Source organism: Equus caballus, chromosome 4, assembly GCF_041296265.1.
Source record: "Equus caballus isolate H_3958 breed thoroughbred chromosome 4, TB-T2T, whole genome shotgun sequence".
Lineage (NCBI taxonomy): Eukaryota > Metazoa > Chordata > Mammalia > Perissodactyla > Equidae > Equus > Equus caballus.
This window is the reverse complement of record NC_091687.1, coordinates 73,910,163-73,927,420: the sequence shown is the minus strand read 5'-3', so window position 1 is coordinate 73,927,420 and position 17,258 is coordinate 73,910,163. Positions and strand designations below refer to the sequence as shown.

The window sequence follows — 17,258 nt, the reverse complement described above, 5'->3', positions numbered from 1 at the left end:
GTGACAGCAATTTTATAGGTCTTCACATCTATGGATGCTATGTATTTTTTTCTTTTTCATTATTAATTTTTAAGAAGTGGACTTTTAAGGAGTTAATCAGGTAGCACTTAAGCACTAAAGGGTCACAAATAACCTAAACTGTTTTTAAAAGGAGATTGAAAGAACCATTATGCCATGTATGGCTTTATTTTTATTTTCTTTTTTTTGAGGAAGATTAGCCCTGAGCTACCTGCTGCCAATCCTCCTCCTTTTGCCGAGGAAGACTGGCCCTGAGTTAACATCCATGCCCACCTTCCTCTACTTTATATATGGGATGCCTACCACGGCATGGCTTTTGCCAAGCGGTGCCATGTCCACACCCAGGATCCGAACCGGTAAACCCCGGGCCGCTGAGAAGTGGAACGTGCAAACTTAACCGCTGCGCATGTATGGCTTTCTTTACACCCTGTGAGTCAGCAGACAGGCTGATGATTTGGAGGAGATCATGTGAACTCAAAAATGGAGTATGAACGGGGCTGGCCCCGTGGCCGAGTGGTTAAGTTCCCGCGCTCCGCTGCAGGCGGCCCAGTGTTTCGTTGGTTCGAATCCTGGGCGCGGACATGGCACTGCTCCTCAGACCACGCTGAGGCAGCGTCCCACATGCCACAACTGGAAGAACTCACAACGAAGAATACACAACTATGTACCGGGGGGGCTTTGGGGAGAAAAAGGAAAAAATAAAATCTTTAAAAAAAAAAAAAATGGAGCATGAAGTTAGAGGAAGAGTTTTGGAGTCAGAAAGACCTACAGCTTTCTGACACAGCTCTGTCACTTTCTAGCAGTGGGACTTTGGGCAAATCTTTTAGCTCACTGAACCTATATTTTACTTTCTTTAGATTAGTATTATACCCCCCACCTCATAGCATTGATAAGAGGTTCAAATGATATAATGAATGAGGGCGTAGTAAATGCTCAATAAATGGTTGGGGGCCTCATTGCCTTACCTCCTTGAAGTGTGTGCAGTTAGTTCTGTACTGAAAAGCTTCCACCCAAGTTAAAAAAATCCACTCTAAAAAAATGCTTGTATACCAAGTAAATGGTAATCATCACAGGGAGAAATTTTGACTGTGATATTATGGTTAATTAGATTAAAAAGACTTCACTGGGTGAGTTTGGATCATAGTGGTTTTTTCAAGTTTCTATTTGAGGGCAGTTCAAAGTAAGTTACTCATGTTCTTTTATGTCCTTATTAAAAAAATATGCTTGCTTCTTTTTTAATTAGGGGGAGTTTGTTGCTTGTCTCCTGTCCCTATTACGACAAATGACAGATAGACATTATCAACAGCTTCTTGATAGTTTCAATACAAAAGAAGAACTAAGGGTAAGTAACATTTTAAAAAATTTCCTTTAATATATCTTTTCAGCTTCTCTTGTTCTAATTCATTATCATTCAGTTAACTTCTTGGCAATTACTTTACCTGTTTCCATTAAATTCTAAGCTGTTTTTTCTCAGCTTCATCCGCAGATCTGCTCATCTCTCTCGGCTCTTTAAGATTTCCACTACTCAGACAAAGCAATTAAGTCTTATTTTGGGCAAGGGCATAGGATTTGAAACACCTGTCACTGAAGTCCAGTAAACCAGAAACAGAGTGACAGAACTAACAAGACAAAAGCGAATACACTAACTCTAGTTAACTGGACTTAGAAATTGCCTTAGTGGAAGATAAGGGAGAATGTATAAATATGTTAGCTGTTTTCATCCCTCTAAAACCACAATGAGGAGTTCTCGCTGGAACGTCTGACTAGGGAGGCAGAGATATATTTTATATTCTTTATCAGCTATCATTTAACCAATATGCTGCGCTAGTCTGACAGGCTGACATTAAACAGAAAATATTGATGCCAGGTTTATAAAAATTCAAACTTTGCTGAGATTTAGAGAAATTTAATGCTTTCTTCTTAGTGTTCACTAAAAGCTTTGATGTTGATTGTCCTCAGTTGGAGGAATGACCTGTCATCTGTTCTTATTTACTTTTATTTCTCTTCCATCTCTTCAGTTTTCCAGACAACTTCATATGTAAGCTATCATAATGGAAGGATTACTTAAATACTGGGAGGTGGAGATATTATAGGACAATGGGTATAGTCACTAACTGTAAAGTTTGCATGATTGGATCCTTCATGGTGCCTTAGGGAAGATTTGTAGATTTTTTTAACATAGATAGTGCATAAAAATCACTTATCTTTGACTTCTAACTGCCTGGAGGATGTTGGATGATCTCAGAAGAATCTTTCACTTACCTTGGAACAGTTAAGCTGAGTCCCATGGAAGAAAGAATAGGTTTGGGCAAATGTAATCTGTCTAGCAGTCAGTTGATTGGCATATGCTCAAGTCTGAAAATATCATGTTTTTCATGCTTGCATTCAATCTTGAGTTTAGAATTAAAAATGGAGAAAAAGGCTTAGAATTTACCCTCTCTACATACAGAAATCGATGTGGTTAAAAAGGAAGATAATTGTGCAGTTATTAACTTTCATCAAAAGTTGAATATTTAACAAAGTCATGGAACCATTAGGTTTTACTTAAGAAGTCTATGACTTCATATTTCAAAAATTTCACGTAGGAAAAGACTACATATTTTTACAGAGCCTGGGCATAAAAAAGTAGCAAAAAAGTATCAATTGGAAAACATGATTAATTTAATCTAAGTATTGAGTTTTATGCTTTAATATTCAGGTTATTGATAATAAAGCAAATGGAAATAAAGGATAAAGTGTTTTATGTGGCCTTTCCTCATTTCAGTCAGCCACACACCTTTTCAAAGGATATATATTTCCCTCTTCAAACTTAACTGTGCCTTCAGGCCAGGAAAATTATTTAATGATATTAGTTACTTCATCAGGCCTTCAGGAAACGTAGATTGAGCAATTTAGGCATACCAAGCACTACTGGTGTTATTATGTAACTGGGAACAAAAAGGCCAGTCCCTGTAAGGGGAGGAAACAGACAGGTAACGGGATTAACACAGTGAGTGGCAAATGCACAGGTTAAGCACACGGTGCTTTGGAGCATCCAGGAGTTGCTGCCAATCCAATCTCAAGGCAAGAGAAAAACTCCCCAAGGGAGGTCTCAGCTGAGAACTGAGAGATGAGTAGGTGAGTGCTAGACATATCTTTGGCTGGGACATTCAGATCTCTCAACTAAAATGTCACCTGAATATCGTAACTGACATAGCACATCCACCACTCCACCTTTATGACATTTACTAGAATCTGGAATATTTTAGTTTATGTGTATCCCCAACATTTAGCCACTACGTCATAAGTTCCTTGATGTCTGAAACTTTGGCTGGTTCACTGCTGCACCCTCAAATCCCAGAACATGCCTAGCATGCTGTAGGCGTTCAAGAAATATTTGTTGATTGATAGACTAGAGTGTAAGGAAGAGATTTGTAAGATGTAAGGTTCTGCAAATGTGTGTGGACTTTATTTTTTTTATGGTGTTTTCTTATTGCGGTCATAATAGTTTATAACGTTTTGAAATTTCACTTGTACATTATTGTTTGTCAGTCACCATATAAATGTGCCCCTTCCCTCCTTGTGCCCACGGCCCAACCCCCTTCCCCTCTGGTAACCACTAAACTGTTCTCTTTGTCCATGTGTTAGATTATCTTCCACATATGAGTGAAATCATATGGTGTTTGTCTTTCTCTGCCTGGCTTATTTCACTTAACATAATACCCTCAAGGTCAATCCATGTTATTGCGAATGGGACAATTTTGTCTTTTTTTATGCCCGAGTAGTATTCCATTGTGTATATATACCACATCTTCTTTATCCGATCATCAGTAGATGGACACTGAGGTTGCTTCCACTTCGTGGAATAATGCTGCACTGAACATAGGGGTGCATGAATCTCTGTGTACTGTTGCCTTCAAGTTCTTTGGATAAATACCCAATAGTGGGATAGCTGGGTCATATGGTGTTTCTGTTTTTAATTTTTTCAGAAATCTCCATACTGCTTTCCATAGTGGCTGCACAGTTTATATTCCCACCAGCAGTGTATGAGGGCCCCTTTTCTCCACATCCTCTCAACATTTGTTATTTTTTTGTCTTCATGATTATACCCATTGTAATGGGTGTAAGGTGATACTTTAGCATAGTTTTGATTTGCATTTCCCTGATGATTAGTGATGTTGAACATCTTTTCATGTGCTCATTGGCCATCTGTATATCTTCTTTGGAAAACTGTCTGTTCATATCCTCTCCCATTTTTTAATCAGGTAGTTTGTTTTGTTGTTGTTGAATTGTGTGAGTTCTTTATATATTTTGAAGGTTAACCCCTTGTTGGATATAGGACTTGCAAATATGTTTTCCCACTTGATGGGTTTTCTTTTCATTTTGTTCCTGGTTTCCTTTGCCTTGAAGAAGCTCTTTAATCTAATGCAGTCCCATTTGTGTATTTTTCTTTTGTTTCCCTTGTCTGAGTAGACATGGTATTTGAAAAGATCCTTCTAAGACCATTGTCAAAGAGTGTACTGCCTATATTTTCTTCTAGGAGTTTTATGGTTTCAGGTCTTACCTTCAAGTCTTTGATCCATTTTAAGCTAATTTTTGTGTGTGGCATAAGATAATGGTCTACTTTCATTCTTTTGCATGTGGCTGTCCAGTTTTCTGAGCACCATTTATTGAAGAGACTTTCCTTTCTCCATTGTATGTTCTTAGCTCCTTTGTTGAAGATTAGCTGTCCATAGATGTGTGGTTTTATTTCTGGGTTTTCAGTTCTGTTCCATTGATCTGTGTGTTTTTGTACCAGTACCATGCTGTTTTGATTATGATAACTTTGTAGTACATTTTGAAGTCAGGGATTGTGATGCCTCCAGCTTTGTTCTTGTTTCTCAGGATTGCTTTAGCTATTCAGGGTCTTTTGTTGCCCCATATGAATTTTAGGATTCTTTGTTCTATTTCCATGAAGAATGTCATTGGGATTCTGATTAGGATTGCATTGAATCTGTAGTCTGCATTAGATAGTATGGGCATTTTAACTACATTTATTCTTCCAATTCATGTGCATGGAATATTTTTCCATTTCTTTATGGCATCATCAATTTCTTTCAATAATGTCTTACACTTTTCATTGTATAGGTCTTTCACCTCCTTGGTTAAATTTATTCCCAGATATTTTATTCTTTTTGTTGCAGTTGTAAATGGGTTTGTATTCTTGAGTTCTCTTTCTGTTAGTTCATTATTAGAGCATAGAAATGCAACTGAGTTTTTAAATTGATTTTGTACCCTGAAACTTTGCTGTAATTGTTGATTATTTCTAAGTGTTTTCTGATGGATTCTTTAGGGTTTTCTATGTATAAAATCATGTCATCTGCAAACAGCGAGAGTTTCACTTCTTCATTGCCTATTTGGATTTCTTTTATTTATTTTTCTTGCCCAATTGCTCTGGCCAAAGCCTCCAATACTATGTCGAATAAGAGTGGCAAGAGTGGGCACACTTCTCTTGTTCCTGTTCTCAGAGAGATGACTTTCAGTTTTTCCTTGTTGAGTATGATGTTGGCCATGGGTTTGTCATATATGGCCTTTATTATGTTGAGGTACTTTCCTTCTATACCCATTTTATTGAGAGTTTTTATCATAAATGGATGTTGAATCTTGTCAAATGCTTTCTCTGCTTCTATTGAGATGATCGTGGTTTTTATGCCTCATTTTGTGAATGTGGTTTATCGCATTGATTGATTTGTGGATGTTGAACCATCCCTGCATCCCTGGTATAAATCCCACTTGATCGTGGTGTATCATCTCTTTAATGTATTGCTGTATTCAGTTTGCCAATATTTTCTAAGGATTGTTGCATCTATGTTCATCAGTGATATTGGCCTGTTATTTTCCTTCTTTGTGTTGTCCTTGTCTGGCTTAGGGATCAGTGCAAGGTTGACCTCATAAAATGTGTTAAGAAGTGTTCTGGCTTCTTCAATTTTTGGAATACTTTGAGAAGGATGGGTATTAAGTCTTCTTTGAATGTTAGGTAGAATTCTCTGGATAAGCCATCTGGACTTTTATTTTTGTGAGGTTTTTGATTACTGTTTCTATCTCTTTACTTATGATTGGTCTGTTCACATTCTCTATTTCTTCTTGATTCAGTTTTTGGAGGTTGTATGAGTCTAAGAATTTATCCATTTCTTCTAGGTTGTCCAATTTGTTGGCATATAGTTTTTCATAGTATTCTGTTATAATCCTCTGTGTTTCTGTGGTATCCATTGTAATTTCTCCTCTTTCATTTCTTATTTTATTTACCTGAACCTTCTCTTTTTCATCATGAGTCTGGCTAAAGGTTTGGCAATTTTGTTTATCTTCTCAAAGAACCAGCCCCTTCCCTCCTTGATCCTTCCTACTGTTTTTTGTTGTTGTTATTTCAATTTCGTTTATTTTTGCTCTAATTTTTATCATTTCTTTCCTTTGACTGACTTTGGTCTTTGTTTGTTCTTCTTTTTCTAATCCTGTTAGGTGTAGTTTAAGATTGCTTATTTGAGATTTTTCTTTTTTGTTAAAGGGCCTTGTATTGCTTTGAATTTCCCTCTTAGGACTGCTTTTGCTGCATCCCATATGAGTAGAATGGTGTAGTTTCATTTTCACTTATCTCCAGATATTTTTTTATTTATCATTTAATTTCTTCAGTGATCCATTGGTTGTTCAGTAGCATGTTGCTTAGTCTCTACATATATGTCACTTTCCCAGCTTTTTTCTTGTGGTTCACTTCTAGTTTAATAGCATTATGGTCACAAAAGATGCTTGATATGATTTCAGTCTTCTTAAATCTATTGAGGCTTACCTCGTTTCCCAAGATATGAGCTATCCTTGAGAATGTTCCATGCTCACTTGAGAAGAATGTATATTCTGCTGTTTTTGGATGGAGTGTTCTATATATATCTATTAAGTCCATCTGGTCTAGTTTTTCATTTAATTCCACTATTTCCTTGTTGACTTTCTGTCTGGATGATCTATCCATTGATGTAAGTGTGGTGTTTAAGGTCCCCTATTATTGTGTTGTTTTGAATATCTCCTTTTAGGTTTGTTAATACTTGCTTTATGTATTTTGGTGCTCCTGAGTTGGGTGCATGTATATTTATAAGTTTTAAGCCTTTTTGGTGGAGTCTCCCTTTTATCATTATATGCTGCCCCTCTTTGTCTTTCATTACCTGTTTTATCTTGAAGTCTACTTTGTCTGATATAACTATGGCAACACGTGCTTTCTTTTCTTCGCCATTAGCTTAGAGTATTGTCTTCCATTCACTCTGAGCCTGTGTTTGTCTTCAGAACTGAGATGTGTTTCCTGGAGGCAGGATATTGTTGTGTCTTGTTTTTTAATCCGTCCCACCACTCTGTGCTTTTGATTGGAATATTCAATCCTTTTACATTTAGAGTGATTATTGATAAATGAGGGCTTAATGCTGCCATTTTATCACTCATTTTCCAGTTCCTCTGCATTTCCCTTGCTTCTCGTCCCCTGTATTTTAGACTACTGATTCAATTTGATAGTTTTCTATGTTGGTTTGCTCAGTTTTCTCTTTATTTATGATTTATCTCTGTTCTGTTTATTTGTTTAGTGGTTACTGTGAGGTTTGTATAAAAAATCTTGGAGATGAGATAATCCATTTTCTGATAGTCTTTTATTTCCTTAGACTAAGCCCATTCCATCCTTTTCCTTTTCCCCTTCTAAGTTATTATTGTCACAATTTATTTCATCTTGTGTTGTGATTTGTGGTTTAAATGAGGAGATTATGTTTATTTTTGATGTTTTCCTTCCCTTTATCTTCACTGTTATAATTAAGCATTTGGTAACCTGTTCTGATAGCTGCAATTTTCTGATTTTTGTCTACCTATTTATCTCCTTGCTGATGGCTTTTTAAGCCCCGCCCTTTCTTTTTCAGATATGGGGCCTTTTTGAGCATTTCTTGTGGGGGGGTGGTTTGTGATAATGAACTCCCTTAGCTTTTGTTTATCTAGGAAAGTTTTTCTTTCTCCATCATATTTGAAGGATATTTTCACTGGATAGAATATTCCTGGCTGAAAGTTTTTGTCTTTCAGAATTTTGAATATATAATTCCACTCTCTCCTAGCCTTAAGGTTTCTGCTGAGAAATACACTGAAAGCCTGATAGGTGTTCCTTTATAAGTTATTATCTTGTGCCTTACTGCTCTTACTGTTTTTTTCTTTGCCATTGACTTTTGCCAGCTTTACTCCTATATTCCTTGGAGAAGGTCTTTTTACATTGATATAATTAGGAGTTTGATTAGCTTCTTTCATTTCTTCTCCAGGTTTGGGAAGTTCTCAGCTATTGTTTCTTTGAACAAGCTTTCTGCTCCATTCTCCTCCTCTTTGTCCTCTGGAATACCCATAATCCTTATGTTGCATTTCCTTATTGTGTTGGAGATTTCTGGGAGAATTTTTTCATTTCTTTTTAGTCTTAGTTCTCTCTCCTCCTCCATCTGAAATATTTCTATATTCCTGCCCTCCAGACTGCTAATTCTCTCTTCCATAATATCAGCTCTGTTAATCAGTGAGTCCAGATTTTTCTTTTTATCTCCTCCATGGTGTTTTTTGTCTCCAACATTTCTGATTGAATTTTCTTTATAGTTTCAATCTCTTTTGTGACTAATTCTGTTTATTAGTTTTGTTCCTGATTTCTCTGAAGTGTCTATGTGCATTTTCTTGTAACTCATTGAGTTTTTTTAATGATAGCTATTTTGAAGTCTCTGTCATTTAGATTATAAATTTCTGTACCTTCAGGACAGATTTCTCAGTGCTTGTCATTTTCCTTCCTGTCTGGAGTATTAGTATATTTCTTCATACTGTTTGATAGCGTAGATTTGTGCCTCTGCATAGAGATAGTATCTTATCACAGCTTCTACCTGCCACCGCTGGGTGAGGGTCAAGAGCTTTGTATCCTGAGTCTGCCGTGATCCCCACCTTGCTCTCTCACAGCTGCTGCTTTTCTAACATATGGCAGCACCCTAACTGAATGGCTGAGTTGGTGCACCACGCAGGGGGAGGGGCATTACTTTCATGTGCAGAATCCCCAGGGCGTTCTTGCTCTGCTCTTGCTATTTGTTCTCCCAGGATGCTGGCTTGATAAAAACATCCCTGCAATAGGTTAGCCATGTCTGTGTGGGGCTTTCCCATGGCCTGTGAGGGAACTTAGAGAGCAAAGGTGTTCCCATGGAGAGCCACCCCTCCCCCATCTCCACTCAGAGCTGCACACAGTCCTGTACCCTGGGTTGCTACCATTCAGGGAGGAAAAGGAGATCCCTTTACCTCCTTCCACTTCCACTGAGGGGTCCGGCACCTCCACCTTTAGACATATGTCTCTGCGTGGGTCTGTCAGACATCTTTTATGTTGTGTGAGTGTCCTCCGTTGGTTTTTGAATGTCCTTTTTGTTGTATCTTGTGGGCAGAGTCCAAGCGAAGAGCTCACTCTGCCATGATGCTGACATCATTCCTCCTGTGTATGGACTTTGTTTTGAGGACGTTTGGAAACTATGGAGAATTTTAAGAAGGGAGAGACATGATCACATTTGAGTTAAGAAAGACCTATCTGGCTGCACTATTGAAATTGGATTAGCTGAGGTCAAGATGAGAAGAAGAACCCTGTAAAGTATCTGATGCAGTAATTTAAGCTAGCGATAACTGTGGCCTGAAATTGAGATGATCGTGATGAGAGATTGTAGGGACATTTAGGAAGTTGAATTGGCAGGACCCGATGACTGATTATATAGAAAAGGTGAAGGAGAGAGAGGAGTTGAAAATGACTTTCAGGCTCTTTGACAACTGGCTAGATGTTGGTGCCATTCACTGCATGGGAAACCCAGGAGTTATGGGTGTACAGGTTTGGGAGCAAAGTTAATTCCGTTTCAGCCTGCGTTGGGTCACCTGAGGGACATCGAATCAGAGATGTCTTATAGACAGTATCTGAAGCTCAGGAGACTAAACTGGGTTACAAATGTAGATTTGGAAATTGTCAGCCAGTGAATTGACATCATGAGAGTAAATGTGAACATCGAAGGAGAATATAGAGTATGAAGTTAATGGGACCTAAATAGAATCCTAAGCATTAAGGAGGAATAAGAACCGTGTCTGCTACTGTGAACATGTCAAGTAAGATCATAAAAGGGTCCATTAACGTTGTTGGTGAACTTAATGAGCAGTTTCATTGCAGTGGTGAGGGTGGAATCCTAGTTGTCATGGATTGAGGAATGAAAAAACGAAAAATGTATAGTGGATGTATACAGTGTTTCAAGAAGAGGAAGAGAGGACAACTTTGGATGTCAGAGGAATATTTATGATGGAGGAGACTTACGCATGTTTAGATATTAAGGATCAGAGCTGGTGGAGAGGGAGAAGCTGAAGATATAAGAAAGAGGTGCTAACTCACAGGGTGAGATCCCTGAGAAGGCAGCAGGAGGAGCCAGAATTAGCCTTGACTGGGAGGAAGATCATCTTCCCCAGTATAAGAATGGAAGGGGAGAACTACAGTGAAGGCAGGCTAGAGGTCATCTATTTTTCTAAAGACTAATTAGTCATCTGGTTTTAATCTGTATTTTAAAAGTTCAGATGCCATCTTTTAACAAATAAATTTTTCCTGCTCCCAATTTTCTTCAAAGTCAAATATTCCTATCTGTGCCACTGAAACCTTTATTACAAGATTTTTCAAAGATAACAGCACTGGTCCATAGTCCCGTATCCCAAGTTCTTAATACAAAATGTATTCCAGAAATCAGAATTTTTGAGATTTCAAAAAGATAATGTGATGCAGGTACTGTATATTTTATAGCATCTCCAACAGACTTTGGGGTAGCAACTATAATCAAACATCTTAACGTTTCTGCAGTTAAAGAAAATAGTCACTCCATGTAGGATAAATAAAGACTATAAATAGTCCAGGTTAGATTTTACTGCCAAATGAATTGTAAAACCAAAAATCTTAGAGGACTTTGGGATTTGGGTGTGGTGGTAAAGGACCTGAAGACCTCTAAGAGCAAACATTTATATAGAACTTAGCACATGCAAGGCACTGTTCTAAGAGGCTGATTAATATTAACTCATTTAATCCTCAGAAGAACCCCAGAGGTAGGCACTGCTATTATTTTATTACAAGTGTCAATTATTTGATTCAACAAACATTGGTTGAGCAGCTTGGGTAGACACTAGGGATATCAAGACTAATAAAACAATCTCTATTAATTCCTTAATGTTATCAAGGGCATCTAAGTCATTAAGTTATAAATGCGTGTGATATGTATAAACAGCAACAGCGATCATGGCTCAGTTAGGGAATACCTGCTCACCCCAACCCCCAGCCATGAGCCAGATGTGGAGCTAAACTCTTCTCTTACAGCATCTCATTTCACATACCACCACCCCCTTGAATATTGGTGTTATTATAAACCCCAGGTAATTAGGAGGGCTAGGAATTCTCTTAACATCTGAGCCCTTTGCTCAGGCAGCTAAACACTCAGGTTTTTCTTAAACTTTATTAAACTTTCCTAAGCTGAAGTCTTTGCTATCAAATTGCATAAAATTTCATTTGCCAACTCTTTAAAAGTAGTAAGATGGTTCTAGTCACAAAGTGGGGATGTCTGAGAAAGGCCAAATTAGTAAAGGGAGAGTTACTTGGAGTTTTTTTTAATATCTACATAGGTTAGAAATTGAATAAATAAGGCAACTATCAGTAAGGAAAGGTACAGCTTAATAGAGTGATGTGAATGGAAGATTCTAACTCATATTGGAATTGGACACTAAAAATCCCCATAACCCTACTGATTTAAAATAATAAAGTATATGTCCCCCTCTCCCACACACACATGTATTCTAATCCCCAGAGGTAGCTACTGTTAACACACAGGAGTGTATCCTCATAGACAATTTTCTAAGCTATATGCGCACACACAAATTTTTTAAAGGAATCATACTATTCATATTGGTGGTTCTTTTTTTCACACAATCTGTCATGGATATTATATAGCTCACTATATCATTTATTCTTCTGAATCTCATTATATGGATGCTAATAATTTAATCATTCCCCTTGTGATGGGCATTCAGGATATTTCTGATTTTTGCCATTACACAGGATACTACAGTAAACACTTTGATACATTTATCTCTATGGACTTGTGCCCTTATTGCTGTAGAATGAATTTCCTGGATGTAGAATTGCTGCATCATGGGATATGCATATTTTAAATCTAATTGATACTGAAAATTATATATAGAAATCTTCAAATTAATATTTTTGTTGTTCTTTATTCCTGGCATCACTCCTTTTTTCTTTCTTATCAATTCAAGGAAAGATTTGGCCTAGCATTTCCCAATGGTTCTCTAAAGTCAAAATGAATTTTGAAAGTATGTACTTCTCAAGTATCTGCTAAGACTAATGGTGTTTTAACTCCATTCTTGCTTTAAGAACCTGGATGTCTCCAGGGTTACTATTGGAGTGGCTTCTGGCATTTTGAACAGTACGCCATTTCTTCTCCTTGGTCCTCAGGTACTTGTGCATGAGTGGTGTGAGTCACAGTGTCAACAGAAGTGTGTAGGAGCCAGCACCTGAGGGCTGCTCTTCTGCATTGTTTAATGCTTTTCTTCTCTAAAACATGGCATTATTTTAGAAATGAACCAAATCAAAAACTAGGAAGTGATTGGGTTTTTTCCTCCTTCTGTAGTCAATAATGTTTTATTATACACCCACCTTCTACGGGGGACTAAAGTTTTGTCCATATCCCTGGTATTTCATATATTTAGAGAGCAGTGAGCTTCCTGTTCTTTGTTGATCATGGCTTTTCATATAGAGCTGTGGGGATCTTTCTTTAAGCAAGAGATTATATGTGTTCTGGAAGTTAAGTACAGCATTATTATAACCTTTCATTGTCTCCCATATACTGGCCCACCAGCTTTCAAAAATCCTATCTGATCAAGTCTCAATCCAACTTTAAAACTCGGACAACTTCATGTTACTTACAGGAAAAATCCAATCTCTGTCAAGTCTTCTCTATCCTCAGTCTACCTTCCATCTTCATTGTCCTGCACCCCTTTCCAAATACCTTTCACTCCAGCCACTTAAAATTTGTATATTTGTAACATGTATATAAGGTTTTGTTTTTCTGAATTTTTTTTGTTTACCTAAAATGCCTATTCCACCACCACCTCGCTTCCATTGCGTAATTTGTACCCCTGTTAATCCCTTCCCTGATTTCAACTCATGCTATAAATCCAACTCGTGTATCACCTTCTTTATGAAGCCTTCACAGACTGTAGTTCACCGCCCCCCCCCACCCCCCGCCAATGATAACATGAAACAATACATCGTAATGATGTGTTGTGTCCTTGTCTTCTTGATGACTATGGACTTTGAGAGTAGGTACCATGTCTTTGTGTCCTAAGCACAGAGCCTGGAATATTTAAATCTTTGTTGAATGAATCAACCCTCTTGATAAATGTCTGCCTGCTTCACAAGCCATCTTTTTCCATACAATTATTTTAACTTAGAGTCTTTTATTATAGAAAAATAGTTCTATAGCTCTTGAAGATTGAAGACCATTTGGGAGTTATCTTTGCATAATGTACTTAAATATTCAATTTTAAGGATACAAAGTTCAATGTGATAATGATTATTAACACCCTTTAATTGAATTCAAACCCCTTATCAAGGGTGTTACACATTTGAAGTTTATGCAAATTTTTAAAATAGATTTGACTATCATCTAAATGGTAAGTAAAGGAAAGGTGTTCCTAGAAAACTCTGTCCCATTCATTGCTCTTGACATAAGCAGACAATGTCCTAGTCTGTTTACCCACCTCATGGTGCTTTCTTTTTTGAATGTCTTAACTCAAGTTTCATGATCTCAGAATTCCTCCTTCTGTGTCTGACCAATTTTGTTTCATACACCTAATTTCTATTTTGTGCTGTTCTGATACCATAGTATCGTGTGTAAACACAAAACAATTCTTTATGTATTATAGTCAGATAAGCTTTGTAAAACACAAATTTGATCCTCTCACACATCTGCATAAAACCCCTCAGTGTCTCCAGTTTGCCCTCAGGGTACATTTCCAAACTGCTTGCCATGGGAAAGGTATGAGATTTATCTTTTATTTCTCTTTCACTTATTTATTTATCTTTGATTGATCCCTATTTATTTATCTTTCATTTATTTATTTATCTTTGGTGCCTGTTTATTTATCATCTCTCTGTCTGTCTGTATATCTATCCATCCTTCCATCCATCCATCTTTCATTTGTCCCTGTTTATCTTTCAGCCCCATTTCTTGCTGCTCCCCTTGCAGTTGGGCAACCCTGTGCTCTCTCTTGCCTCTGAGCTAGGTGCTCTTCGCTCTTTGTGGAATACCCGGCCCTCAGTCTTATCCTAGATTGTAGTGCAGGCATAGATCTGTATGGTTTTTAGATTAACATTCATCTCTCCCACCAAACTGTGAGCTTCGTGAAGGCAAAGATCACGTTCAGTTACTTACTGTGGTGTGCCATGTGACAGGCCCTCCATAGATTCTCTTGCACGAATAAATGAAAGGATATAGCTTACCCCACTAGGTATCCCCAGTATCCTACACAGTGCCTGGTACATAGTGAAGCAGCCAATATTTATGGATGAATAAACATTAGTAATAATTTCTAAAATCATAACAATTGCTCCTGTTTTTTACTTGAATATGGGACTTTTTATTGTTTTGGAAGGGTTTCGTATGAACTTTTTTACTTGCACCTCTTGCACTGTAGGAAAAGTGTTTCTATAAAGTAGCACTTCTTTGTTTCTTTCTTTATTTTGAACCCTTATTTGAGCAAAAATCAGTAGCATTTAAGTTACCATGTTGTGCTATTTGAAGTAAACAAACAAAAAAAGAAACTGCTTTCCAGGCTGCCAATTTTAAAATGGTGGCATTTGAAACGCTTATTTCTTGCTATGCAAACAGGGATATTATTATAGCAGTGTTCTTTTTTTAAATTATGAAAAGAATCTGTTACTTAGTTATTGTTATGTGTGCAAAATAATTTCACAAATCTATGCAAAAGCACGTATTTAGTGAAATAATCAGAGCTGAAAATTGCTTATGAGGGCAGACAAGGAAATACCACTGTATTTGGGGAAGAAAGGAGAGGGATGTTGAAGAATCCAGCATTCAGGTTTTAGTGTTTTAAAATATTAGAACTGAGTTTGAAATGAAGCGTGTTGCATGGTAGTTGACAAGAAATACTTGCTGAACTAAATTACATGTAAGTACTATGATGGAAGGTGTTTGTGTTACTATCTGATGAAACATTAGTCTACAGTTTAGAAATAAGAAAAATTTTGTGTACTACATGAATAAATAAACGATCATATTAACTTTTTTAAATCTCCAAGATTTTAACGGCAAGAGACCTTAAAGCTCCTACGTTTTCCAAGTAAGAGGGCTCAGTTCCAAGAGTTAAATAAGTTGCCAAGGTCATTGAGCTAGTTAATTGCAGAGCCAGGATTAAAATCTAGGTTTCCTGATTTTCAGTATAATGTTCCTTTATTTTCATTATAAGGTTTCTACAAATGAATGTGTTTGGATCTATAAAGGTGAATAAAGCCTGAATGAATACCTGAAAAGCTACTTGAGATGCTGAAAAGTTTTCTTAGGAGAAATAAAGATTTCTGTCAATACATAGGCATTGGCACGGTGTCACAGGCTGCCACACATTTTACTTTGTGAGATAAATGGGACTAGGAAAACCCCTACACCTCAGATAACTTTCCCTTTGTCCCCAGCACTACAAAAGAACCACCAGAGTTGCTAGCACATAAGATAAATGTCTTGCCTCCTGTAGTCAGTTCAGTCAGTCTTTCAGCTAGTTTTTTTCTCTGTGCAGCTGACATCACCATCCCCCTGCCTATACACACACACACACACCATCCCTAAGGGTGCTGCCTCCAATTTCCAATTCTGTTAAAAGTTTTGAGGAGAGAAGATGAAACTTCACTATTTCAGAACTTATTTAAACTATACCTAACTAATTAGAGACTATGAAAAACAAATGACTCCCCACTTTCATGGTTTTTCTTTAATATCTAAGCAAATGCAACAAGACAGGAAATTAAAGTGGGGTATAACCTTTGAAAGGTAAATGCAAACATCAATTTTTGCAGGGTTTATATGTATTCATGTCTGAGAGACCCAAAAGAAATAACCGAAAAACTGTTTAGAATAAGTTTTAGAAATGCATTAAAAAGGGCTTCTCACAGTTATAGTATGCTAATGACCTCCTCTTCCAAGGGAAGGCTAGAATGTGACGTGTTTTCCAAAATTATTTGACCTGCAGTGGAATACATTTGGGAAACTCTGTGTCTGGTGATTCTGCAGACACAGACAGGGTCTGTCTGGCCATTTAAAGACAGATGACCTAGTGGGCACATTTCCACATGGCGCATACTGCATATCAACATATGTGTTGATGCCAAAGAAGCTAAAATAAATTCTTGTCAAAATATTTATGGGCTTGATCAAAACTGTTAGAGTATGTAAAACACACACACACACACACACACACACACACACACAAAGCTACGACATGTGTCTTAGTTTTTTTTAGATTCTTTCTCTCTTCTGATGGTATGAGTGACAACCATTATCTTATGTTCAGGCAGCTTACATGTTTAACATAATGTGTTGTTGGGTTTGATAAGTAAAACTCTGCTGTTTTGGTTTTTTTAAAAAATTTTTAAGCAACACCATGCTGTTGCCTTCAATCAGATTGTTAGTGAGATATATTTTCCCAGCAGCACTGAAGGTTACAAAAAAGTCTGTAAGTTTTCCAGTTAATAGACTAAATCAAAGCTAGATTGCACCCATCTTGTTTTGAGTAGGGCGAGCTCTACTTCATTATTAGATGTGGTACATTATCTGCTAGATTCCCCTTTAAGTGTAATGTGCTACAGTGTTTTGTGTCCTATCTCTTGTAATGTTTTAAGAAGAGATATTTTCATGTCTGACAAGAGCTTCTTGTCAAGAATGTTTCCGGGTGATCGGTTTAAAGATAACACCTCAGTAAATACCACTGCCCTCTGGCGTAGCATCTCTGTGAAGAATGCTTTGACACTCTTAGCTTCTAAGTACTCGTCACTGGGCTTAGCTTAGCACACATCCTTATTTAAATTTATTCTGCATAGCACACTCAGATTCTATAAAATTTAGAAAGTTATATTCATTAAAAAGCATCTTAAGCAAAAACCCATGTTTCTT

At 37.2% G+C, this 17,258-nt stretch overlaps 1 protein-coding gene across 7 annotated transcripts in view; it reads left to right on the top strand.

Annotated features, from left to right (window-relative positions):
• DOCK4 (dedicator of cytokinesis 4) overlaps window positions 1–17,258 on the top strand; it is a 435,623-nt gene that overhangs the window by 337,350 nt on the left and 81,015 nt on the right. For all 7 annotated transcript variants that reach the window (XM_070264886.1, XM_070264887.1, XM_005609313.4 and 4 more), the window contains exon 26: window positions 1,262–1,360. In XM_070264886.1, the coding sequence (XP_070120987.1) occupies window positions 1,262–1,360 (99 nt within the window). The remainder of the gene's footprint in view (window positions 1–1,261; window positions 1,361–17,258) is intronic.